Source organism: Ranitomeya imitator, chromosome 3 (assembly GCF_032444005.1).
Source record: "Ranitomeya imitator isolate aRanImi1 chromosome 3, aRanImi1.pri, whole genome shotgun sequence".
Taxonomy (NCBI): Eukaryota; Metazoa; Chordata; class Amphibia; order Anura; family Dendrobatidae; genus Ranitomeya; species Ranitomeya imitator.
In genome coordinates, this window is record NC_091284.1 from 537,279,003 (window position 1) to 537,305,968 (window position 26,966).

Consider the following 26,966-nt stretch of genomic DNA (forward strand, 5'->3'; position numbering starts at 1 on the left):
ACAGCTATTCTGTTGGCAGAGACTTATGATATGTTAAATTGGCTCTGTTCTGCTGGTTTGTACTGCAATTTGGACAGAATCGAATGGAGCCAGCAATTGGGAGGAAGTGCCTGGCAGGAAGGGGTTTGTTCACTGGCCATCTTGGGAGAGGGAGGTGAGATCTGGAAGTAGGAGGACAGGTGACTTCTTTGTAGAGCACCATCAGCGGAGTTGGGTTTTCCAGGCAGACAATGACCGCACCAGGTAGCAGAGAATACCATCATGTTACAGTTTCACTGTCAGGGGAGAAGTTTGAAGTGACAATGTCCACAGGAAGCAGCAAAGCCAAGATCCCTAGGATTCAACATCTGTGACTTGCTGGTGGGCCCTCCTTCAAGTAGGCTGTGATACAATGCACTCAGCATCTTTTGGTCAAACAGCAGTCGTCCAGGCAGGCTCATCTCTGCAATGATACAATGACTAGACACAGGTCGGTAAGTCCTGTGCTTATTCCCACGAAGAAGATTACAGTGAGAGCGTGCACGCAAACACAGTTATTTTGGTGCCAAAGTCAGACAGGCAGATACAGGCACTTAAAAGCATCAGTGCCCATCAGACTCAGTTTGCTGAACCACTTGTGACTTACAGAAATAATAACAGTAAGGGGAATCTACCAGAGTATACAGAAGTGTTTCGAGGAGCAGTCCATTGCATTCACATAGTCTTTAAATTGAACATAATGGTGTATAATTCAATAACTTCTAGGTTCTACCTAGTTGGTTTAGAGTAATTTTGTTAGGTTTGTAAGCTACTGTGCTGCATCACCAATTGGCTACCCCTGGCATTCATTTGATTGTTCCAGTTTTCCAGATAAATGCTTGATAGCCGCGCTAGACAGGGGCACAACTAGGTAAATTATAGTAACGTAGTCAACATTTCCGTGCCTACTGAGTGACACAGCACTGTGGTCCCGGTCAGTTCTGACCTGGTGTATGTGAATTAGCCTATTGCATTTAGTTGGTTGGTAGAAGCTCACTCAGTCTGTGTTTAACAGTACAACTTCATTAGATAAGTTTAGTGATTACTGCTTTCCTTGTCCATGGTTTCCCTGTATCCTGTAGAGCCTACCCCGGTCCACGGCTTTTACAAACATCCAAACATCCAGTTGATATGTATTGCTGCGCACAGACCCACTGGGTCCATGTGCGGCAATACGAGCTAATGGCCAATCAGATGCCAGCAGCTGACATCGGCGCGCACATGACAGGGTGTATGACAGTTACATCATGCGCTCCTATTGCTTGCACGCTGAACTCAGTGACTGGCTTCAGAAGAGGACACCGTGTGGTGTTGAGAGCAGATGAGAGTTGAGTGGATTTTTCTCTATGCATTAAAGAACAGCGGCTAGATTGGACACATATACCAGGATAAGGGACATATTACTAGAATGGGGTCCAGGATAAATGACATATACCAGGATAAAGGCCATATTACCACGATGGGCTGCATGATAAGGGACATATACCAGGATAAAAGATATATTACAAGGATGTATGGGGATATACAGTTGTGCTCAAATGTTTACATACCGCTGCAAAATATTAGCTTTCTTGGCCTTTTTCAGAGACTATGAATGATAACACCAAAACATTTTCTACACTCGTTAGTGGTTGGGTGAAGCCATTTATTGTCAAACTACTGCGTTTTCTCTTTTTCAATCATAATGACAACCCAAAACATCCAAATGACCCTGATAAAAAGTTTACATACCCTGGCGATTTTGGCCTGATAACATGCACAGAAGTTGACACAAATTGGTTACTGGCTACTAAAGGTAACATCCTCACCTGTGACCCGTTTGCTTGTAATCAGTGTGTGTGCATAAAAGCAGAGTGAGTTTTGGGGATCAAGACATACTTTCATGCAGCTACTGATGTTTCTGGATTGTGAGTCATGGGGAAAGCAAAATAATTGTATAAAACATGGAATTGATAATGGCAGTAAGCAGCATTCAAACTGTGATTAACAAATGGAAAATCAGGGACTCTGTAAATACAAAACCATTGTCAGGTACACCAACAAAAATTTCATCCACAACTGCCAGGAAAACTGTTCAGGAGGCAAAGAAAAACTCACAAATAACATCAGCTGAAACACTGGACTCTGAAAACTAGTGGTGTGGCTGTTTCAAGATGCACAATAAGGAGATACTAAAAGAAATATGGGCTGCATGGTCAAGTCACCAGAAGAAAGTTATTACTGCGCAAATGCCATGAAGTATCTCACCTACAATACACAAAACAGCACAGAGACGAGCCTCAAAACTTCTGGAACAAGGTAATTTTGAGTGATGAGACCAAAATTTGACGTTTTTGGCCACAACCATAAACATTACATTTGGAGAGACGTTAACAAGGCCTATAGTGAAAGGAACGCCATTCCTACTGTAAAGCACGGAGGAGGATCACTGATGTTTTGGGGAGTTCTTCAACAATTTCATTCATCTTCTGTTTCATACGTCCAAATTAGGTATATTGATGGGAATAATAGACAAACATCTCTTTTTATGACATTTCCCCCTGTGGAAGTAACATTTGTTTTGGTTTCCAATTAGCAACGAGCATCATAAAAACACCCTTCCACAAAAAAATTGTGACCTTGGCATCATGGAATCCATTCACCCTTGTGTTCTACTGGTTATGGATGATGAGGATGAGGATAAGGAGGAAGATAACAACAAACAGACCAAATCTGGAAGCGTATACCATGTGTGGTTGTGAAGCGGTGCATGAGAATACACCTCCCCAAAAAAGAAAATGTATTAAAACTTATGTTTCGCTGTTTTCACTTGGTGGTGTACAGAAGTCTTTCCCAATCCAGGCCTTGTTCATTTTTATAAGAGTCAGCCTGTCAGCATTTTCAGTTGACAGGCGAATACGCTTATCTGTTATAATTCCACCAGCAGCACTAAAAACCCGCTCTGACAGAACATTAGCAGCAGGGCAGGCCAGGACCTCCAAGGCGTAGAGAGCCAGTTCATGCCCCGTGTCCAGCTTGGATACCCAATAATTAAAAGGCACAAAGGAATCCCGGAGGACATTTGTACGACCTGCAAGGTACTCCCTCAGCATCTTCCCAAACAGCCAGTTCATGTCACGTGTCCAGCTTGGAAACCCAATAATTAAAAGGCACAAAGAAATCCCAGAGGATGTTTGTACAATCTGCAAGGTACTCCCTCAGCATCTTCCCAAACATTGCACTTCTTGAGACAGCACCCCTTGCCTCTGTCACGGCATGATGGGAGGGTCTGAGAAAACTTTCCCAGAACTTGGCCATTGTTCCCTGCCTGAGCTGGATTGTACTTCTGTCTCTCTCGCTTGGAGTCCTTGGTTGTACATCAAACTCTGACGTCTGCTGCCAGCATTCTCACATGTGAATTTTCTAAGTAATTCTGCTACAAGGACCCTCTGGTACTGCAACATTTTAGTACACCTCTCTGCCTCTGGCAGAAGAGATTAAAAGTTCTCCTTGTAGCATGGGTCTAGAAGTGTCATCAACGAGTAATGAGTGTCACATAAATTTTTTATAATGCGAGCGTCACATGAAGCGCAGCACAACATAAAGTCGGCCGTGCGTACCAGACTTCCGTGTCCTCACCAACAAGATGACTAACAATGCTGTCCACTTCCTCCTCATCCTCATCCTCCTCCTCCCTGTCCTCAGGCCATCCCCGCTGAACAGATGGTATGACAGCTGTGCTTGTAGTACCGTCTATAGCGTATGAAAGTATCTCCTGTTCATCCTCCTCCTCCTCATTGCCTACCAATCCAGGTTGGGAAGACATAAGGCTGGGCTGAGTGTAGTCCTCCTGCATGGTTCCTTGATCCATGTCCTTGTGCTCTTCCTGCAATGCATCCTTTTTAATTGTGAGCAGAGAGGTTTTCAGAATGCTGAGAAGTGGGATGGTGATGCTAATTATGGCATCATCGCCACTCACCATCTTGGTGCAGTCCTCAAAGTTTTGTAGGATGGTACATATGTCTTACATCCATGTCCACTCCTGAGGTCTTATGTGTGGAGTCTGAACCAAATATCGACCTTGTTGATGTTGGTAGTCAACAACGGCCCTCTTCTGCTCACAAATCCTTTCCAACATATGCAGCATAGAGTTCCAGTGCATGGGGACATCACACACCAGTCAATGAGCCGGAAGCTGCAAACGCTACTGAAGCCTGGCAAGGGCGGCTGAAGCTGTAACTGACTTTCTAAAATTAGCAGACAGATGGCGTACTTTCACTAGCAGATCCGGCAGCTCCGGATAGCTTTTAAGGAAACATTGAACCACGAGGTTAAGCACATGAGCAAAGCAAGTTACATTGCCTCAGAACCGCCACCAGGTTCCGGCCATTGTCAAACATGACCATGCCTGGCTGTAGGTTCAGCGGTGTCATCCAAATATCTGACTGCTCTTTCAGCATTGTCCACAACTTTTCAGCATTGTGCGGTTTGTCACATATGCAGATTAGCTTTAGCACAGCCTGTTTCTGCTTGGCTGAGGCAGTGATGCAGTGCTTCCAGCTTCTGACTGATGTGTTGATTTCAGAGATGGAGGCTGAAGAGGAGGAGGAGGTGCAGGAGCTGTAGACTGTGGGGGCAACCCTGATTGACGTAAGGCCTGCAATCCTCGGTGTGGGGAGGATGTGTTCCATCTCAAGGTCCGACTGAGTCATGGCTTCCACTATGTTAACCCAGTGTGCCGTCAATGAGATGCACTGTCCTTGGCCACAAGCACTTGTCCACGTGTCCATGGTTAGGTGGACTTTCCCAGTAACTGCATTGTTAAGGGCACAGGTAATGTTGTGGGACACGTACTGGTGTAATGCCGGTACGGAACACCAGTAGAAATAGTGGTGACTGGGGACCGAGTACCTTGGGATGGCCGTCGCCATGAGGTTGTGGAAAGCTTCTGTCTCAATGAGCCTAAAAGGCAACATTTCGAGCGCAAGCAGAAGAGAATGTTAGAATTTAGTACTGTGGCCTGGGGGGCATTGGCTGGTTATTTTTTCTTGAGTTCCAATGACTGCGGTAGAGACAACTGAAGGATGTGCTGGGACAAGGATGTGGACGGGCTTGTTGATGGTGGGGCTTAACTGTGGGCAACAACAGGTGCAGGGCTAGAAGCATCTTCACATGCACGGTGGACTGGGGATTGGCTTTTACACAGAACAGTGGAAGAAGCAGTGGTGTCCCCTGCAGACAGTGTTCCTGGAGCCTGGGTGTTAGCCCACAAAGTCGGGTGCTTTGCTGCCATGTGCCTGATCATGCTGGTGGTGGTCAGGCTGGTAGCTTTGCTACCCCTGCTGATGTGGGCATGCAGGTGCTGCAAATGGCCTGTTTGGGTTTATCGGCAGAGTCTTTAAAAAATAACCAGACTCGGGAAGATCTAACAGTTGTAATGGCAACTTCCCTCATGTTGGTGTTACGGGGAACAGATGCACACCTTCTGTCTGTGGACACCACACTGCTTCTTCCTGCCTATAGAGGTGATATGCCTCCTTCCCCATGTGTGCTGCTGTCTTCCTGCCAGGTTGGGTCAGTCACTATGTCATCCACCACCTCATCTTCCACATCCGCACCCTGCTCTTCCTCCTGACTTTCTCACAATTGTGTCTCATCATCGTCCACCTCTTGTGACACTTTCCCACCATTGCCTTCATGTGACCGGGGCTGGTCCAAGCTTTGGGCAGCTCTACATGCGATCTCATCTTTCCCCACTTCAAGTTGACCGGCCGAGAGAGTACAGAATCTTGAAAGGGAAAAATGAACAGCTCTTCGGAGTGTCCAAGTGTGGGATCAGTTGTCTCAGGGCACTCGGCATGGTGGGAGGAAGGAGGATCAGAGTGAGGAATATCCGGTCCACACTCATGGCTACTCAGACTTTTAGGACATGGTGGATGGTGGCTAAGTGACTGGAAGCATTATCCGCTATCCAACCAATAACCTTTTCTCACTGCTCTGGCTTCAATAGTGGTGTGCTGCAATCCCCTAGAAACTGGGACAGGAAGGTCGAGCGAGAAGATGAAGGTCTTTGTTGTGGCCCACTTTCAGCTTGGCCACGGCATCGTCCTCTGTATGCACCATCAGCATCACGTCTTCTTCCCCATCCCTTGCCCCTTGCCTTGTCAATTTTAAATGGATTACTGAAATATCTCAAAAGCTCAACACAAATGTATTTATTTGGAGCAAAATTATATCTGATCAGTATGCCTTCAAAGCTACGATTTTTCCACCACAGATACACCAGGCCTCAGCCTGATATAACAGACTGTATAAAATATATTTTTTGGGGGTGAATTTAAAAAAAAAAAAAAAAGGAGACCAAAGCTAGCACACAGAACTATGACACGTATGCCTGCAAAACTACGGTTTTTCCACCACAGACACAACAGTCCTCAGCCTGACATAACAGACTGTATAATTTTTTGGGAGGGTTTTGGAGAATTTTTAAAATAACAAAAAAGAGTGGAACAAGGCTAGCAGACAGAACAATGAAACTTGTGCCTGCGAAGCATATAGGGGGTTTCTGTTGTTTTGGCTACTCCTGGCCTCTGTCAATGTGACATGGCACCCTCAAACAATTCCAGCTAAATCTGACCTCCAATATAGCACCTCTTCCCTTCTGAGCTTTGCACTTTTGCCTCAAAAGTAGTTTTCTCCCTCATTTGGGCATACTCAGGAGAAATTGTACTACAAATTGTATGGTGCAATTTATCTTGTTACCCTTATGAAATTGCAGACCAAAATAACATTTTTTGTGAGAAAAAAGTGATTTTTTTTATTTTCACAGCTCAACGATAAAAACTTCTGTGAAGCACCTAGTAGTTCAAGGTGCTCACCACGCATCTAAATTCATTTCAGGAGGGGTCAAGTTTCCAAAATTGGGTCACTTGTGGGGGTTTCCACTGTTTAGGCACATCAGAGGCTCTCCAAATGGGACAGGATGTCCACTAACGATTCCAGGAAATTTTACATACAAATAGTCAAATGACGCACCTTCCCTACCAAGCCATGTTGTGTGCCCAAGCAGTAGTTGCCTCCCTCGTTTGGATATCGGCGTCCTCAGAAGAAAATGTACACCAAATGGTATGCTGCAATTACTCTTGTTACCCTTATGAAAATGCAATATTTTGTACTAAAAACTTATTTGTGGGGAAAATTTGATTTTTTTTATTTCTACAGCTTAACGTTATAAACTTTTGTGAAGCACCTGAGGGTTCAATGTACTCATGAGACATCTATATCAGTTCCCTGAGTGGTCTAGTTTCCAAAATATTTTCACTGTTTAGTCACATCAGAGGATCTCCAAATGTGACATGGCGTCTGCCAATTGTTCCAGCAAATTTTGTATTCAAATAGTCACATGGCTCTTTTCCTTTTGAGCTCTGCCATGCGCCCAAACAGTGATTTTCTCACTTGTATGGGGTACCGGCATGCTCAGGAGAAATTACACAACAAATTTTATGTTCCATTTTTTTCCTCTTACTCTTGTCAAAATAAAAAAATTGGATCTGAAGTAAATATTTTGTGAAAAAAAGTTAAATGTTCTTTTTTTTCCACATTCCAAAAATTACTGTGAAGCACCTGAAGGGTTAATAAACTTCTTGAATGTGATTTTGAGCACTTTAAGGTGTGCAGTTTTTAGAATGATGTCACTTTGGGCTATTTTCTGTCATATAGATCCCTCAAAGTGACATCAAATGTGACGTGGTCCCCCCAAAAAATGGTTTTGTACATTTTGTTGGAAAAATTAAAAATTGCTGATCAACTTTTAAAACTTATAGCTTCCTAAAAATAAATGTTGGTTTCAAAATTGTGCTGATTTAAAGTAGACATGGGGAAAATGTTACTTATTAACTACTTTGTGTGACATATATCTGTGATTTAACCCCTCTGTGACCTTAGACGTACTATCCCGTCGAGGTGCCCTGGGCTTATCTGACCCTGGACGGGATAGTACGTCATAGCGATCGGCAGCGTTCACGGGGGGAGCGCCGCCGATCGCGGCTGGGTGTCAGCTGCTTATCGCAGCTGACATCCGGCACTATGTGCCAGGAGCGGTCACGGACCGCCCCCGGCACATTAACCCCTGGCACACCGCGATCAAACATGATCGCGATGTGCCGGCGGTGCAGGGACGCACCGCGCAGGGAGGGGGCTCCCTGCGGGCTTGCCTGAGCCCCCCGCAGCAACGCGATGTGATCGCATTGCTGCGGGGGTCTTACCTCCTTCCCTCCCTGCTCCAGGCCCGGATCCAAGATGGCCGCGGATCCGGGTCCTGCAGGGAGGGAGGTGGCTTCACAGAGCCTGCTCAGAGCAGGCACTGTGAAGCCTGCAGTGCTGCTAGTCAGATCAGTGATCTGACAAGAGTGCTGTGCAAACTGTCAGATCACTGATCTGTGATGTCCCCCCCTGGTACAAAGTAAAAAAGTAAAAAAAAAATTTTCCAAATGTGTAAAAAAAAAATTAAAAAAATATTCCAAAATAATGAAAAAAAAAATAAAAAAATATTATTCCCATAAATACATTTCTTCATCTAAATAAAAAAAAAAACAATAAAAGTACACATATTTAGTATCGCCGCGTCCGTAACGACCCGACCTATCAAACTGGCCCACTAGTTAACCCCTTCAGTAAACACCGTAAGAAAAAAGAAAAAAAAATGAGGCTAAAAACAACACTTTATTATCATACCGCCGAACAAAAAGTGGAATAACACGCGATCAAAAAGACAGATATAAATAACTATGGTACCGCTGAAAACGTCATCTTGTCCCACAAAAAACGAGCCACCATACAGCATCATCAGCAAAAAAATAAAAAAGTTATAGTCCTGAGAATAAAGCGATGCAAAAATAATTATTTTTTCTGTAAAATAGTTTTTATCGTATAAAAGCGCCAAAACATAAAAAAATGATATAAATGAGGTATCGCTGTAATCGTACTGACCCGAAGAATAAAACTGCTTTATCAGTTTTACCAAACGCGGAACGGTATAAACGCCTCCCCCAATAGAAATTCATGAATAGCTGGTTTTTGGTCATTCATCCTCACAAAAATCGGAATAAAAAGCGATCAAAAAATGTCACGTGCCCGAAAATGTTTTCAATAAAAACGTCAACTCGTCCCGCAAAAAACAAGACCTCACATGACTCTGTGGACCAAAATATGGAAAAATTATAGCTCTCAAAATGTGGTATTGCAAAAAATATTTTTTGCAATAAAAAGCGTCTTTCAGTGTGTGACGGCTGCCAATCATAAAAATCCGCTAAAAAACTTGCTATAAAAGTAAATCAAACCCTCCTTCATCACCCCCTTAGTTAGGGAAAAATAAAAAAATGTATTTATTTCCATTTTCCCATTAGGGCTAGGGTTAGGGCTAGGGTTAGGGCTAGGGTTAGGATTAGGGCTAGGGCTAGGGTTAGGGTTAGGGCTAGAGTTAGGGCTAGGGTTAGGGCTAGGGTTAGGGTTGGGGCTAAAGTTAGGGTTAGGATTTAGATTACATTTACAGTTGAGAATAGGGTTCGGATTAGGGTTAGGGGTGTGTCAGGGTTAGAGGTGTGGTTAGGGTTACCGTTGGAATTAGGGTTAGGGGTGTGTTTGGATTAGGGTTTCAGTTATAATTGGGGGGATTCCGCTGTTTCGGCACATCAGGGGCTCTCCAAACACGACATGGCGTTCGATCTTAATTCCAGCCAATTCTGCGTTGAAAAAGTAAAACAGTGCTCCTTCCCTTCCGAGCTCTCCCGTGTGCCCAAACAGGGGTTTACCCCAACATATGGGGTATCAGCGTACTCAGGACAAATAGGACAACAACTTTTGTGGTCCAATTTCTCCTGTTACCCTTGGGAAAATACAAAACTGGGGGCTAAAAAATAATTTTTGTGGGAAAACAAAAAGATTTTTTATTTTCACGGCTCTGCGTTATAAACTGTAGTGAAACACTTGGGGGTTCAAAGTTCTCACAACACATCTAGATAAGTTCATTGAGGGGCTAGTTTCCAATATGGGGTCACTTGTTTGGGGTTTCTACTGTTTAGGTACATTAGGGGCTCTGCAAACGCAATGTGACGCCTGCAGACCATTCCATCTAAGTCTGCATTCCAAATGATGCTCCTTTCCCTTCCGAGCCCTCCCATGCGCCCAAACGGTGGTACCCCCCCACATATCGGGTATCAGCGTACTCAGGACAAATTGGACAGCAACATTTAGGGTCCAATTTCTCCTGCTAACCTTGGAAAAATACAAAACTGGGGGCTAAAATATAATTTTTGTGGAAAAAAAAATATTTTTTATTTGCACAGCTCTGCGTTATAAACTGTAGTGAAATACTTGGGGGTTCAAAGCTCTCACAACACATCAAGATGAGTTCCTTAGAGGGTCTACTTTCCAAAATGGTGTCACTTGTGGGGGGTTTCTACTGTTTATGTACATTAGGGGCTCTGCAAACGCAATGTGACGCCTGCAGACCATTCCATCTAAGTCTGCATTCCAAATGGCGCTCCTTCCCTTCCGAGCCCTCCCATGCACCCAAACGGTGGTTCCCCCCCCACATATGGGGTATCAGCGTACTCAGGACAAATTGGACAACAACTTTTGGGGTCCAATTTCTCCTGTTACCCTAGGGAAAATACAAAACTGGGGGCTAAAAAATAATTTTTGTTGGAAAAAATGTTTGTTTTATTTTTATGGCTCTGCATTATAAACTTCTGTGAAGCCCTTGGTGGGTCAAAGTGCTCACCACACATCCAGATAAGTTCCTTAGGGGGTCTACTTTCCAAAATGGTGTCACTTGTGGGGGGTTTCAATGTTTAGGCACATCAGTGGCTCTCCAAACGCAACATGGCGTCCCATCTCAATTTCTGTCAATTTTGCATTGAAAAGTCAAACGGCGCTCTTTCCCTTCCGAGCTCTCCCATGCGCCCAAACAGTGGTTTACTGCCACATATGGGGTATCAGCGTACTCAGGACAAATTGGACAACAACTTTTGAGGTCCAATTTCTTCTCTTACCCTTGGAAAAATAAAAAATTGGGGGCAAAAATATAATTTTTGTGAAAAAATATGATTTTTTATTTTTACGGTTCTGCATTATAAACTTCTGTGAAGCACTTGGTGGGTCAAAGTGCTCACCACACATCCAGATAAGTTCCTTAGGGGGTCTACTTTCCAAAATGGTGTCACTTGTGGGGGGTTTCAATGTTTAGGCACATCAGTGGCTCTCCAAACGCAACATGGCGTCCCATCTCAATTCCTGTCAATTTTGCATTGAAAAGTCAAACGGCGCTCCTTCCCTTCCGAGCTCTCCCATGCGCCCAAACAGTGGTTTACTGCCACATATGGGGTATCAGCGTACTCAGGACAAATTGGACAACAACTTTTTGGGTCCATTTTCTCCTGTTACCCTTGGTAAAATAAAACAAATTGGAGCTGAAGTACATTTTTTGTGAAAAAAAGTTAAATGTTCATTTTTATTTAAACATTCCAAAAATTCCTATTAAACACCTGAAGGGTTAATAAACTTCTTGAATGTGGTTTTGAGCACCTTGAGGGGTGCAGTTTTTATAATGGTATCACACTTGGGTATTTTCTATCATATAGACCCCTCAAAATGACTTCAAATGAGATGTGGTCCCTAAAAAAAAAATGGTGTTGTAAAAATGAGAAATTGCTGGTCAAATTTTAACCCTTATAACTCCCTAACAAAAAAAAATTTGGTTCCAAAATTATGCTGATGTAAAGGAGACATGTGGGAAATGTTACTTATTAAGTATTTTGTGTGACATATCTCTGTGATTTTATTGCATAAAAATTCAAAGTTTGAAAATTGCTAAATTTTCAAAACTTTTGCCAAATTTCCATTTTTTTCACAAATAAACGCAGGTACTATCAAAGAAATTTTACCACTATCATGAAGTACAATATGTCACAAGAAAACATTGTCAGAATCACTGGGATCCGTTGAAGCGTTCCAGAGTTATAATCTCGTAAAGGGACAGTGGTCAGAATTGTAAAAATTGGCCTGGTCATTGACGTGCAAACCACCCTTGGGGGTAAAGGGGTTAAGGGCATGAAAATTCAAGGTCGGGAAATTGTGAAATTTTCCAAATTTTCACCAAATTTCCATTTTTTCACAAATAAACACAAGTCATCAAGTCATACCAAAGAAATGTTTTCACTATCATGAAGTACAATATTTCAGGAAAAAACGTTCTCAGAATCAGTGGTATCTGTTGAAACGTTCTAGAGTTATTAACTCATAAAGTGGCAGTGTTCAGAATTGTAAAAATTGGCCTGGTCATGTGCAAACCACCTTCGGTTAAAAAGGGGTTAAGCATCATATTCGTTTTCAGCACCAGAAAATTAGTTGCGTTCAATTGTTTTGATATCTGAACCAATTTCACTGTAGAATGGTGTAATTTATCTGAGAAATACTAAATGAATGTGGAAGAAACAAACATTGAACTTTCTATAAAAAAACAAGCACCACACTTATAGTAACAACTGTACATCACTGTATATAACTGTTTTTAATGAAATAATCTACATCTACAAATGACAAATGTCGGTACAGTATATGTTACATGTTTCATACTCCTTTGCTTATGCTTTGGTGTGGCTCTTAGGCTACGTTCACATTAGCGTTGCGCGCCGGTGCGTCGGTGACGCAACGGCGACGCAACGCTCGATGCACAAAAAACGCGCGCTAAAACGCTGCGTTTTGCGACGCGTGCGTCGTTTTTTGACGAAAATCGGACGCACGAAAAATGCAACTTGTTGCATTTTCTTGCGTCCGACGCTAGCATCGGAAACGACGCACGTGTCGAAAAACGCAACCAAAAAAACGCACACGTCCCCTATGTTAAACATAGGGGCGCGTCGCCGCTGCGTCGCCGACGCAACAGCGACGCACATTAGCGGACCGCTAATGTGAACGTAGCCTTAGACAGCAGAAGCAAAGGAGATAATGACATTACAAGAATGTCTTGCTTACCACCATGCTACTCTTAACATTTCTCCTAATGTCTCCTTTTCTGTTAGGTGGCACATTGGCTACATATGTTCCTCCAGCTGGGTCATATTACTGCCCAGCACTTCTTCTATTTAATTTTATCATGAGCAAATTGTAGCTTAATTGACAGGCCACTGATAGCCAGCGAGCCAATTGCAAATTGAGAATGTTGATCAATCAAGCTATACTATGCCTTTTTCAAAAGCAAGATCGACATTCAACTTTCAAACTACTAGTTGGAGAACAATGCTGTATTGAAATGAATCCCTTAGTTTACTTACTGTATATTACATCAGTTACTTATCTGTGTTGGAGTGTTGATATAAGGAAAGCTTCTGTGAAAGATAGACTCAAGTTGGGTTCTCTTCAAACCTGTATAAAATGTTTTAAATATTTATTATTATTTTTATGTGTTTGTTTCTTACAGTATATGCTGTATTTTGTTTATATTACTTATTACACTTAGTATTAACTTCTTGTTTTCAGTGTTACTTTACATTGATATTACATAAATTGGAATTTAGACGTTTCAAAAATGATAAACTGAAATGTGCTACTTTTTATTCACAGGTGTTACAACAGTGCTAACCATGACAACACTAAGTATAAGTGCTCGGAACTCGCTACCAAAGGTTGCTTATGCCACTGCTATGGACTGGTTTATAGCTGTGTGCTATGCCTTTGTGTTTTCAGCACTCATTGAATTTGCGACTGTCAACTACTTTACCAAAAGAAGCTGGGCCTGGGATGGAAAGAAAGCTCTCGAGGAGGCAAAAATAAAGGTGCTTCTTTGACTTAAATTTTAAAAACCTGAATATCTCTTTATCGTCAGATATTTAAGAATTACTTTGGGGAATATATGAACTAGATAATGTGATACTAGAACATTTGTAAAAAGGTCAAGTTCTTATATTTTATTCATAAAAATGATGTTGATAACAACAAATTAGAGAGTTACTTTATAAAAACAGAACAGCTTCAGAAAGCAGAGAAAATATTGGAAGAATACATATTAGCTGAACTGCTGCATAGAACATATCATTAATAATTCTGCACCAGGTGGATGGTTCCCTAGTGTTTCATGCACTCATTTTTAAGCAGTATTATAAAAGCAGGTGCATAAAATGCTAAAATAAAGTTAAAACTTTTGAGATCTATTTTATTTCTCACATTCTGTGTTCTGTATATGTGAAAGGGAGGGGGGAAACACTAGAAAAGAGTAAGATCTATATATAACGTTTCATTGTTGTCTGCACTCTCTGATTGCCATCAGGCTTTTAATACCCATTGCTGTACCTAGGCAACAATTGTTTGAATTATTTTTATTAAAAAAACAACCTGTAGCTTCTAATTTTTCTATATTTGACTCTTAAATTGCTTTACTTAAAGGTATAATATTTATACTTAAAATACACTTTGTTGCTGAAATCTGTACATTTGCTTCATGCTTACAAAGTTTTTATTCATTTTATTTCACATTTCCTAATGGAACTTTTATCATAAAAGACAAAAATAAGAATGTAGAAATATGAGATATGCAGTTATTTCACATTTAAGGTGGTTTTCAGCATACAGAAAACTCCTATCCCCAAGCAAACATTTTTTTTTTTAGAAAAAGCAAACAAACTGAGCTTTACTCGCCCTCTTTGTCCAGCTCTGAGTCTCGCTTTTGCTCATTGTGTCTGTTATTGTCTGTAGCATTGTTATCACATTGTCAGCAGTGTGCCAATTAGCTCAACGACTCATGCCATCTACTCATCTGAGCTCATGTGACGTTTTCAGCAATGACAATAGCAAACATCAGGAGCCGTGACTCAGAACTAGAAAAAGAGATCAGAGGGGTATCTAGGGTTTCTGGCACCGGGGACAAGAATTCATTTTGGCGCCCCCCCAAGGACATATGCGATTTGCACACTTAGTAGTGTACCGATGAGCCGCTCTCCCTAATGCTCTCAATGATCAGGGAAAAACAGAGAAGCAGGTAGAGAAGCTCATCGTCACAGGATCATAAGTATGAAAGTTGCATATGAGTGAAGTGTTAATGTGATGACTACTGGAACCTGCAGAGCTGAGTCCTGACATTGCAGGCTTCTGAATTCCCACAACTAATGCACTGCACACTTTTAGGATTCTCCCTTGCCTGTGGACGGTCATGTCAGCACAAGCATGTGATTTGTATACCTCTGACTACATTCCGACTAGACGTGCCCGGCCTCGCTCAGTTCATTTTCATTCAGTGAGGCCACACATGTCTAGTCAGCACATGACAGTATGTATGTAAATCACTGGCACGAGAGAATCCTGACAGTGTGCAGTGCGCACTGTGAGAATTCAGAAGTCTGCCATCACAATGAATAACTCAATACAAACCTGGACATGCCCTTTAATGCTCCTAACATAAATAAAAACATAAGAAATAGTTAGTATCACACTTAACATTTACATCCAGTTACATTATAGATGACGTCTTCTCTGGAGTCGTTCTCCTTCTTTTCTTCATCTTGTGCAGACCCCATGATGAGTTTTCTCATCCACAGCCGTCTCTGCAGACTTCCATCTTCTCCGCTCTTTTGCAGAAAATCTCCACATGATGCCCTTAAAGATAGAAGTGTCATTAAAATGCTTCTTTATAAAAAATTGCCCCTCACTATATTGATTGTCTGCACAAAATATGACCCCCACACTGTCCCTCTTATGGTACATGCTCTTCACACTGACCTCTCCTTTCCATACAGCCCCCTCTTCACACTGTCCTCTCATACTGTGTCCCCCCTATAGGGCCCAGTATTTATACTGTTCTCTCTCATCACACTCAACCTCCTTGGTATTCTGTCCCCTCCTGGCTGTGACTTTACAATGTCCCTCCATGCTACGCCCCCACTACTGCCTGCTCACTTGACTCCCCACACTGTGTCTGGCCACATCCCATCACCCTCACTCCCCGTACTCTGTCCACATACATTTTTCACATTGCTACTCATACTGTGTCCTCATACATTTCCCTGTTCACTCCCCATACTGTCTGCACCCGTCCCCCATGCTGTTTCCTCATATATGCCCCCCACTCCCCAATAATGTTTTCTCATACATGTCCTCCATTCCCCCATACTGTTTCCTCATACATGCCCCCAATTCCCCAGAATTGCTTCCTCATACATGCCCCCAATTCACCGGTACTGTTTCCGCACACAAGCCCCCCATTTCCCTTTACTGTTGCCTCATATATGCCCCCCATCTCCCCCTTTGCTCTTCATTTTGTGTCCTGAAATCTCCCCCACACATTAAATCCCCCATCCCCACTCCAAATCTCCACACACACAATAAATAACCCCATCTCCACTCCAAATCTCCCCACACGCATAAAATCCCCCAGCCCCACTCCAAATCTCACCCCACACATAATAAATCCCCCTATCCTCACTCAAATTGTCCCCACACATTATAAATCCCCCTGTAAGAGACAGCACTGTACATAACAGCAGTGGAAGCTATATAGTATAATAAGGGACAGCACCATATATAACTAGAGAGAATGGTCGGTAATAGGGGATGATGTTATACATATTAAAAGAGGAAACTATGTAACTAAGGATGGTGTTATATAGAATTAGTGAGTAAACTATATACTAAGGGACTGTGCTATATATAAGTGAGTACACTATATATCAAGGGACTGTGTTATACATTATAAGTACGTACACTCTATACTAAGGGACTGTGCTAGACATAATAAACGATAATAATGTCTTCCTCCCCAGTTCCTAAGTCCGTTATAAGTCCCCCTTCCTCCCATCCCAATCCCCAACACCCCTCATTGTCCTCCTCCTCCCACATCCCATTATTGTCCTCTACCCCACTCCATCATTTCTCTCTTCACCACCTCTATCATTGCCTTCTCCACCACCACTACCATAGCTTTCTCCCCTACCCCATATAATTGCCCATTCCACAACCTCCATCATTTCTTCCTTCCCCACCACCACCATTATTGCCCTTTTCACCACCATCATCATTGTACTTTCTACCACCACCATTGCATTCTCCCCCATCACCCCATCATTGCTTTCCACCACCTCCATCATAGATTTTTCCCCCACCACCCCATCATTGTCTGTCCACCACCTCCATCATTGCTTTTCTCCCCTACCACACCATCATTGCCCTCTCAATCACCCTTATTATTTATTATTATTATTTATTATTATTTATTTATATAGCACCATTAATTCCATGGTGCTGTACATGTGAAAAGGGGTTACATACAGGGTTATAGACTGGTACAGAGTGGAGAGGACCCTGTCCTTGCAGACTTACATTCTTCGGGATAGTGGGGAAGAAAGAGGAGGTCTTTTGCCCTTTCCATCACCTCCATCACAGCCTTCTCCTCCACCAACCCCATCATGGCATCCTTCCCCACCACTCCCATCATTGTCATTTCCACTACCACCATCATTGCCATCTTCCCACCTCCATCATTTCCTCCTCCCCCACCATCCCCATCATTGCCCTTTCCACAACATCCATCATTTTCTCCTACCCCACCATCCCCATCATTGCCCTTTCCACCACCATCATCGTTCTTTCCACCACCATCATCCTTGCCCTTTCCACCACCTTCATCATTTTCCCCCTCCACCATCATCATTGTCCTTTCCACCACCACTATTCTTGTCCATTCTACCACTCCATCATTTCCTCCCCCTCCCCCACCCATTATTGCCATTTCCACCACCTCCATCATTTCCTCTTCCCCCACCACCATCATTGCATTCTCCCCCACCACCATCATTGCCAATTCCACCACCTCCACCATTGCCTTCTCCCCCACTACCATAATTGCCCATTCCACCACCTCCATCATTTCCTCCACCCACCCATCATTGCCCTTTCCACCACATCCATTATTTCCTCCTACCCCACCATCCCCATCATTGCCCTCTAGCCATCAGCCCCATCATTGCCCTCTGCTCCCCTACAAACACATACAGACACACACAGCACCATTTACCTCTCTGCAAATTCCCCTGCAGCACTACACATGCACGCACACACACAACACACACACAGCACCTCTCACCTCTACACACACACACACACACACACACACATCTACACACCCTCTCACCTCTCCACATGCTCTACCGCAGCATCTCCATCTCCCTTCCTCTGACACAGCCAGCTGCTGAATGATGACGTCATCCAGTGGTGCTGCCTGTGTGAGAGGAAGCACGGGCAGGAAGCTGGAAGACGGCCTGACTGCTCCCCCCTGCTGGCTGTGCCTGGGGCACATGACCCAGCTGCCCCCGTAGATACACCACTGACCAGGATTGTGAGTAAAGAACAGTCTGTATTTTTTAAATTAAATTCAGCTGGGGTACAGGGATATTCCGGAGAACCCCTTTAAGGTTCATAGTGAAACCCACTGCAGAGTTAGGTGTCATTCAGACATCAGGTTTTTTTACATACAAGAAAAATGGACCATGTTTCATCAGTAATTTTATCAGTTTCATCTGATTTTCATCAGAGTGTCATCAGATATTGCTTAGAGTTTGGTCAGTTTCATTAGTTTTTTTCACTCATAAGAAAAAAAAGTTTCTCCACCTTCAGTCTATCAGTCAGTGAAAAATGTGTAGTACATTCATTGCGTCTGCATGCTTCTGTTTCTGGCACATAGACTTGCATCTGACACTACGATCAATATTGGATATGTCTTCATGATTCTGCATGGACCACCCAATCCGAGAAAAAAAATCTGACATGTAAACAGCCCCATAAGCTGTCATAGGTATGAGTGCTATAGGTGAAAAAAACAGATGGCATTCTGTACTTGAAAAACTGATGTCTGTATTGTTCCTTGGACCTAGTGGTCTGCAAAAAATATTTGAGACATGTCCAATTTTCATCTGACGGTGGGATCAAAATCGGCAATGCAAGTCAATGGGTCTATGAAAAAAATCGAACTGCACTCGGATGACATCCAAGTTTGGTCCTATTTTTACAGACTCTCAGAATGAACAAGTAAGAGATTTTTTTAAATTTCCTCACGTGCAAGAGGATCAGACTAGACTCAGACCACACTCTGATCAAACTCTGATCAGAATTTGATCGGAATATTGGTCCAATTTTCTTGTACAAGAAAGAATTGGATGTCTGAATGAGGCTTTAGTGTCTTTACAGGGCATGACAGAACAACATCCTCCATAATATCTGACCTGCTCATAATAAACCTCCCCATTACCTGTCACTTGCAAAGCAGCCTGTTCTAATCCTGCACTGAGTAAGGTACACAGCCATTAATTATAATAATAATCTTTATTTATATAGCGCCAACATATTCTGCAGCGCTTTACAGTTTTACAATTTCAATCACAACAGTCATAAGTAACAATGTTAACAATACAATCATTAAAACAACACAAGACGACCCTGCTCATGAGAGCTTACAATCTACAATGAGGTGAGGGAGATACAATGTACAGGTGTGTATTTACAATGATGTATTTACAATGATGGTCCAGCCATCTTCAGGGAGTGGGGGATAGATGGAACTAGTGAATGGGCTACACACAAACAAAATAACTGATTAGGGAACATGATCGGCCGCTCTGAACAAATGTGTTTTGAGGGAGCGCCTAAAACTATGCAAATTGTGGATGGTCCTAATTTCTTGGGGTAGAGCATTCCAGAGGATTGGCGCAGCACGGGAGAAGTCTTGTAGTCAGGAGTGGATTCCCTAGCAACCAGGCTGGCTAACAAATGTAAATCATTCAGCTGCGGCAAGAAAAACGAAATCTCCAAGCCCTAAAAGATACTCGGAGGACTCCCGAGCATGCTCGAGGAATCTCGAGTAACGAGTATATTCGCTCATCACTAGTCTGTATCATACATGCTGAAAGAGACAGTGATGGTGATCTCACAGTACATTTTGCAGTTATTACAATAGATAGAGAAGGAGAGTACAAGCTTCACCATGTATAAAGGTTTCCAAAAATTAAAAAACACTACCCATGTGGGGTATACATAGATGACCACTAAGTACTTGTTGCAGAAGATGAAGGAGGACGTAATTTCATTAATAAAATGGGTTTGGATGGTAAGGCATGGACGTTGAGACAACTTAAAAAAAACAAACATTTGGGCTGCATTTATAAATCATAGGAAATCCAGCCCTTGTTCAATTTTAGAAGAGTCAGCCTGTCTGCATTTTTCTTTGACAGTCGTGTGCACTTATCCGTTATGGTTGCACGGGTCAAACTAAAAACCTTCTCAGACAACACACTTGCGGCATGGCATGGCCACACCTGCAAGTCATACAAAAAAGAGGTTGGGCCAAGTGTGCAGCTTGAGCAACCAATAGTTAAATGGCACTGAAGAATCAGGAAAGATGCTGGTGATGTCAAGATGAAGCTGTCGGGTGACCCAGGACCAGGGGCTCTTTCCCTGCTCCAAACAGTAGGGGCACCCTAGATTGCAGTATTTCCCAGGATACTTCTGAAGGTGAAGATGCCGGGGCCTTCACCCTTGCCTTATCTCCTGTGTCAGTCATCTGTTCTCTTCCTCCACCCAGGGAGATGTGGCATTATTGTGCACCGTAGTACACCAACTCGACAAACAAGGCAGCACAAACAAGAGTTAACAGAAAACTCCAGGCATGCAAAATACTTACTCACATATAACAGAGGAATGAATCGGGACATGGAGGTAGGGGAAGAGACCAAAATAGAGATGGATAGGGAATTACCATACTTAGAAACCCAACAGTCACAAATATCTCCTCCAACACTCCTTTTCATATGAACACCTCTCCCTCCCGAAGCCATGCAGCGAATGCTAGCTCTGACAAGGATTAGCAACAGAACTGAGATTATAAAGTGGAAAGGAGTGGCTAATAGTGTTCAGCTGTGAGCTCAGAGATTTCCAATTTGGTCAATTAATCCCTGTTAATCCCTGTTTTGCCAGAAGAAATAACCACCATTAAAATGAAGGAGAAGTGCTTTATCTTAGCGTCAGAGAAGGAAAAATAAGACCCTATGGTCTTCTGGCTCCATGCTGTTGCAGTAGCTTTTGTGAATTCTGTTTTCGAACTCCCTCCTGTGGTCATGAATGGTACTTCGGCGAGTTCTGTCCATGGACTCCCTCTGGTGGCTGTGAGTGGAGCTGCTGCTTCTGAGGTTCCTTCCACAGGTGACGTAGTTTATTCTTTGGCTGGCTGTTCTATTTAACTCCACTCAGATCGTTACTCCATGCCAGCTGTCAATGTTCTTGTACTGGTTCAGTTCGCTCTTGGATCTTTCTGGTGACCTGTCTACTCCAGCAGAAGCTAAGGCCCTGCTAGTTAATTATTTGTTCACTGTTTCCTTGTCCAGTTGGCTATCATTATTTTGTCTTGCTAGCTGGAAGCTCTGGGATGCAGAGTGGCACCTCCGCACCGTGAGTCGGTGCGGAGGTCTTTTTGCACACTCTGCGTGGTTTTTTGTAGTTTTTTGTGCTGACCGCAAAGATACCTTTTCTATCCTCAGTCTGTTTAGTAAGTCTGGCCTCCCTTTGCTGAAACCTGTTTCATCTCTGTGTTTGTGACTTTCATCTTAACTCACAGTCCATATATGTGGGGGGCTGCCTTTTCCTTTGGGGAATTTCTCTGAGGCAAGGTAGGCTTTATTTTCTATCTTTAGGGCTAGTTAGCTCTTAGGCTGTGAAGAGGCGTCTAGGTCTTGTTAGGTACGCTCCACGGCTATTTCTAGTTGTGTGATAGGATTAGGGGTTGCGGTCAGCAGAGTTCCCACTTCCCAGAGCTTGTCCTGTGTGAGTTTAACCATCAGGTCGTTCCGGGTGCTCTTAACCACCAGGTCCATAACAGTACAGCTGGCCCAAAGTATTAATGCATCTCAATAGAGGGATAAGAGAAGTTCTGAGACCATTTTTTTTTCTCTGCAGTGTTTTTTGTCTTTCTTTTCCCCTTAACCTCTGGTTGGTTCAGAACATAGGTGTAGATATGGACATTCAGGGTCTGTCCTCTTGTGTGGATTATCTCACGGCAAGGGTACAAAACATTCAAGATTTTGTGGTTCAGAATCCGATGTTAGAGCCTAGAATTCCAATTCCTGATTTGTTTTCTGGGGATAGATCTAAATTCCTGAATTTCAAAAATAATTGTAAACTGTTTCTAGCTTTGAAACCCCGCTCCTCTGGTGACCCCGTTCAGCAAGTAAAAATCATTATTTCTTTGTTGCGTGGTGACCCTCAAGACTGGGCATTTTCCCTTGCGCCAGGAGATCCTGCATTGCGTGATGTTAATGCGTTTTTTCTGGCGCTTGGATTGCTTTATGATGAACCAAATTCAGTGGATCAGGCAGAGAAAATCTTGCTGGCTTTGTGTCAGGGTCAGGATGAAGCGGAGGTGTACTGTCAGAAGTTTAGAAAGTGGTCTGTGCTTACTCAGTGGAATGAGTGTGCCCTGGCGGCAATTTTCAGAAAGGGTCTTTCTGAAGCCCTTAAGGATGTCATGGTGGGAATTCCCACGCCTGCTGGTCTGAATGAGTCTATGTCCTTGGCCATTCAGATCGATCGGCGCTTGCGTGAGCGCAAAGCTGTGCACCATTTGGCGGTATTATCTGAGCATAGGCCTGAGCCTATGCAATGTGATAGGACTTTGACCAGAGCGGAACGGCAAGAACACAGACTTCGGAATGGGCTGTGTTTTTACTGTGGTGATTTCACTCATGCTATCTCCGATTGTCCTAAGTGCACTAAGCGGTTCGCTAGGTCTGCCACCATTGGTACGGTACAGTCTAAATTTCTTTTGTCCGTTACTCTGATTTGCTCTCTGTCGTCCTATTCTGTTATGGCATTTGTGGATTCAGGCGCTGCCCTGAATTTGATGGACTTGGAGTTTGCCAGGCGCTGTGGTTTTTTCTTGGAGCCCTTGCAGTATCCTATTCCATTGAGAGGAATTGATGCTACGCCTTTGGCCAAGAATAAGCCTCAATACTGGACCCAATTGACCATGTGCATGGCTCCTGCACATCAGGAGGATATTCGCTTTTTGGTGTTGCATAATCTGCATGATGTGGTCGTTTTGGGGTTGCCATGGCTACAGGTCCATAATCCAGTATTGGATTGGAAATCTATGTCTGTGTCCGGCTGGGGTTGTTAGGGGGTACATGGTGATGTTCCATTGCTGTCAATTTCGCCTTCCACTCCTTCTGAAGTCCCTGAGTTTTTGTCAGATTACCGGGATGTATTTGAAGAGCCCAAATCCGGTGCCTTACCTCCTCATAGGGATTGCGATTGTGCTATTAATTTGATTTCTGGTAGTAAGTTTCCTAAGGGCCGACTGTTTAATTTACAGTTAGGTCCATATATATTTGGACAGAGACAACATTTTTCTAATTTTGGTTATAGACATTACCACAATGAATTTCAAACAAAACAATTCAGATGCAGTTGAAGTTCAGACTTTCAGCTTTCATTTGAGAGTATCCACATTAAAATTGGATGAAGGGTTTATTAGTTTCAGCTCCTTAACATGTGCCACCCTGTTTTTAAAAGGAACCAAAACTAATTGGACAATTGACTCCAAGGCTATTTCATGGACAGGTGTGGGCAATCCCTTCGTTATGTCATTCTCAATTAAGCAGATAAAAGGCCTGGAGTTGATTTGAGGTGTGGTGCTTGCATTTGGAAGGTTTTGCTGTGAAGTAAACATGCGGTCAAAGGAGCTCTCCATGCAGGTGAAACAAGCCATCCTTAAGCTGTGAAAACAGAAAAACCCATCCGAGAATTTGCTAAAATATTAGGAGTGGCAAAATCTACAGTTTGGTACATCCTGAGAAAGAAAGAAAGCACTGGTGAACTCATAAATGCAAAAAGACCTGGGTGCCCACGGAAGACAACAGTGGTGGATGATCGCAGAATTATCTCCATGGTGAAGAGAAACCCCTTCACAACAGCCAACCAAGTGAACAACACTCTCCAGGAGGTAGGCCTATCAATATCCAAATCTACCATAAAGCGAAGACTGCAGGAAAGTAAATACAGAGGGTTCACTGCACGGTGCAAGCCACTCATAAGCATCAAGGATAAAAAGGCTGGACTGGAATTTGCTAAAAAACATCTAAAACAGCCAGCACAGTTCTGGAAGAACATTCTTTGGACAGATGAAACCAAGATCAACCTCTACCAGAATGATGGACAGATAAAAGTATGGTGAAGGCGTGGTACAGCTCATGATCCAAAGCATACCACATCATCTGTAAAACACGGAGGAGGCAGTGTGATTGCTTGGGCATGCATGGCTGCCAGTGGCACTAGGACACTAGTGTTTATTGATGATGTGACACAGGACAGAAGCAGGTGAATGAATTCTGTGGTATTCAGAGCCATGCTGTGTGCTCAGATCCAGCCAAATGCAGCAAAACTGATTGGTCGTCATTTCATACTACAGATGGACAATGACCCAAAACATAAAGCCAAAGCAACCCAGGAGTTTATTAAAGCAAAGAAGTGGAATATTCTTGAATGGCCAAGTCAGTCACCTGATCTCAACCCAATTGAGCATGGATTTCACTTGTTAAAGACTAAACTTCAGACAGAAAGGCCCACAAACAAACAGCAACTGAAAACCACCGCAGTGAAGGCCTAACAGAGCACCAAAAAGGAGGAAACACAGCATCTGGTGATGTCCATGAGTTCAAGACTTCAGGCAGTCAATGCCAACAAAGGGTTTTCAACCAGGTACTAAAAATGAACATTTTATTTAAAATTATTGAATCTGTCCAATTACTTTGGGTCCCTTTAAAAACAGGGCGGCACATGTTAAGGAGCTGAAACTCCTAAACCCTTCATCCAATTTTAATGTGGATACCCTCAAATGAAAGCTGAAAGTCTCAACTTCAACTGCATCTGAATTGTTTTGTTTAAAATTCATAGTGGAAAAGTCTATAACCAAAATTAGAAAAATGTTGTCTCTGTCCAAATATATATGGACCTAACTGTATCTGTGCCAGAGCACGCCGCTATGCGGAGTTATATAAAGGAATCCTTGGAGAAAGGTCATATTCGCCCGTCATCATCACCGTTGGGAGCAGGGTTCTTTTTTGTGGCCAAGAAGGATGGCTCTTTGAGACCTTGTATTGATTACCGCCTTCTTAATAAGATCACAGTCAAATTTCAGTACCCTTTCCCGCTGCTGTCTGATTTGTTTGCTTGGATTAAGGGGGCTAGTTGGTTCACCAAGATAGATCTTCGAGGGGCGTATAATCTTGTGCGAATTAAACAGGGCGATGAATGGAAAACAGCATTTAATACGCCCGAGGGCCATTTTGAGTACCTGGTTATGCCATTCGGGCTTTCTAATGCTCCATCTGTGTTTCAGTCCTTTATGCATGACATCTTCCGAGAGTACCTGGATAGATTCATGATTGTATATTTGGATGATGTACAGCACCATGGAATCAATGGTGCTATATCAATAAATAATAATAATAATAATAATAATGATATTTTGGTCTTTTCGGATGATTGGGAGTCTCATGTGAAGCAGGTCAGAATGGTGTTCCAGGTCCTTCGTGCGAATTCCTTGTTTGTGAAGGGGTCGAAATGTCTCTTTGGGGTTCAGAAGGTTTCATTTTTGGGTTTCATTTTTTCCCCTTCTACTATCGAGATGGACCCTGTTAAAGTTCAGGCCATTTATGATTGGACTCAGCCGACATCTGTGAAGAGCCTACAGAAGTTCCTGGGCTTTGCCAATTTTTACCGTCGCTTCATCGCTAATTTTTCTAGTGTTGTTAAATAGTGTTGAGCGATACCTTCCGATATCGGAAAGTATCGGTATCGGATTGGATCGGATTGGATCGGCCGATATTCAAAAAATATCGGATATCGCCGATACCGATACCCGATCCCAATGCAAGTCAATGGGACCAAAATATCGGAATTAAAATAAACCCTTTCTTTCCTTGTAGGTTCATTCTACATGAAGGAAAACAACTAAGAATAATGCAGGATGTATTTGGGGAGGTGGCGGAGACATTAAAGTCATAGAGGTTTAGCCCAATCAAACAGAATAGCATTTTTTTTTTAAAGACGTTCGGAGTGACAAAGATATTGACTATGTAATTTTTATTTTTATTTTGTCAGATATTGATGTTTCACTATTCCACGCCCTTCCCCTTCTTTTTTTTTTACTTTCCCACACTTTCATCTTCTTCATCATCAGCGTCTTTGACATCAACTTCTTCACCTTATTCATCTTCTTCTTCATCTTCTACCTATTTTATTTTTTTGATTACATTCTTCATATTAATTTTATTCAACTATTATTATTCTTCCTATTCTACTTCTTCATCATATTCTCATTTGTGACAGGCATTCCTGTAGTTGTTATCTATAAAAGTTTGAAGATTACACCTTCCGTTCTGCCAGTCACAAAAGTTACATTTGTCCGCGTTCAGTTTGGCCTGCAGCATCAGGCTTTATCCAGGGGCACCACGAGGAGGAACGGACTCACCCCCATACACTGCTTAGTCTTCTTCTGCATATAATTTAGATAATATCTTTTGCTCTGATATTAAGTGTTATGCTTAATGTTCTTCTGCTCTTTGTTCTGCAGCCTCTTGTTCTTCTGCTTCTCGGTCTTCCATGTCGTCGTCTCCAGGGTCGTCGTCTCCAGGGTCGTCGTCTCCGCCGTCGTCGTCTCCGCCGTCGTCATCTCCGCCGTCGTCGTCGTCATCGGAGTGGTCTTTCAGGTCGTCGACTTTAGGGTCTTCAACTTGGAAATGTAGCAGAAGGTACAAGAAGGCTGAGAAACTGCCAAGAACCAGCTGATGGAACTGGAACTCGGATGGCTACCCGAAGGTTCAAGAGCCTATGGAACTACCGAGGACCAGCTGACGTTACTGGAACCCGGTTACTAAGCAGGA

The 26,966-nt window shown here is 43.0% G+C and overlaps 1 protein-coding gene across 1 annotated transcript in view; it reads left to right on the forward strand.

The window, feature by feature from the left end:
* The window catches only part of GABRA5 (gamma-aminobutyric acid type A receptor subunit alpha5), a 349,153-nt gene that overhangs the window by 282,924 nt on the left and 39,263 nt on the right, over window positions 1–26,966 (forward strand). Inside the window, exon 9 of the mRNA XM_069757828.1 lies at window positions 13,618–13,829. Coding sequence (XP_069613929.1) covers window positions 13,618–13,829 — 212 coding nt within the window. The remainder of the gene's footprint in view (window positions 1–13,617; window positions 13,830–26,966) is intronic.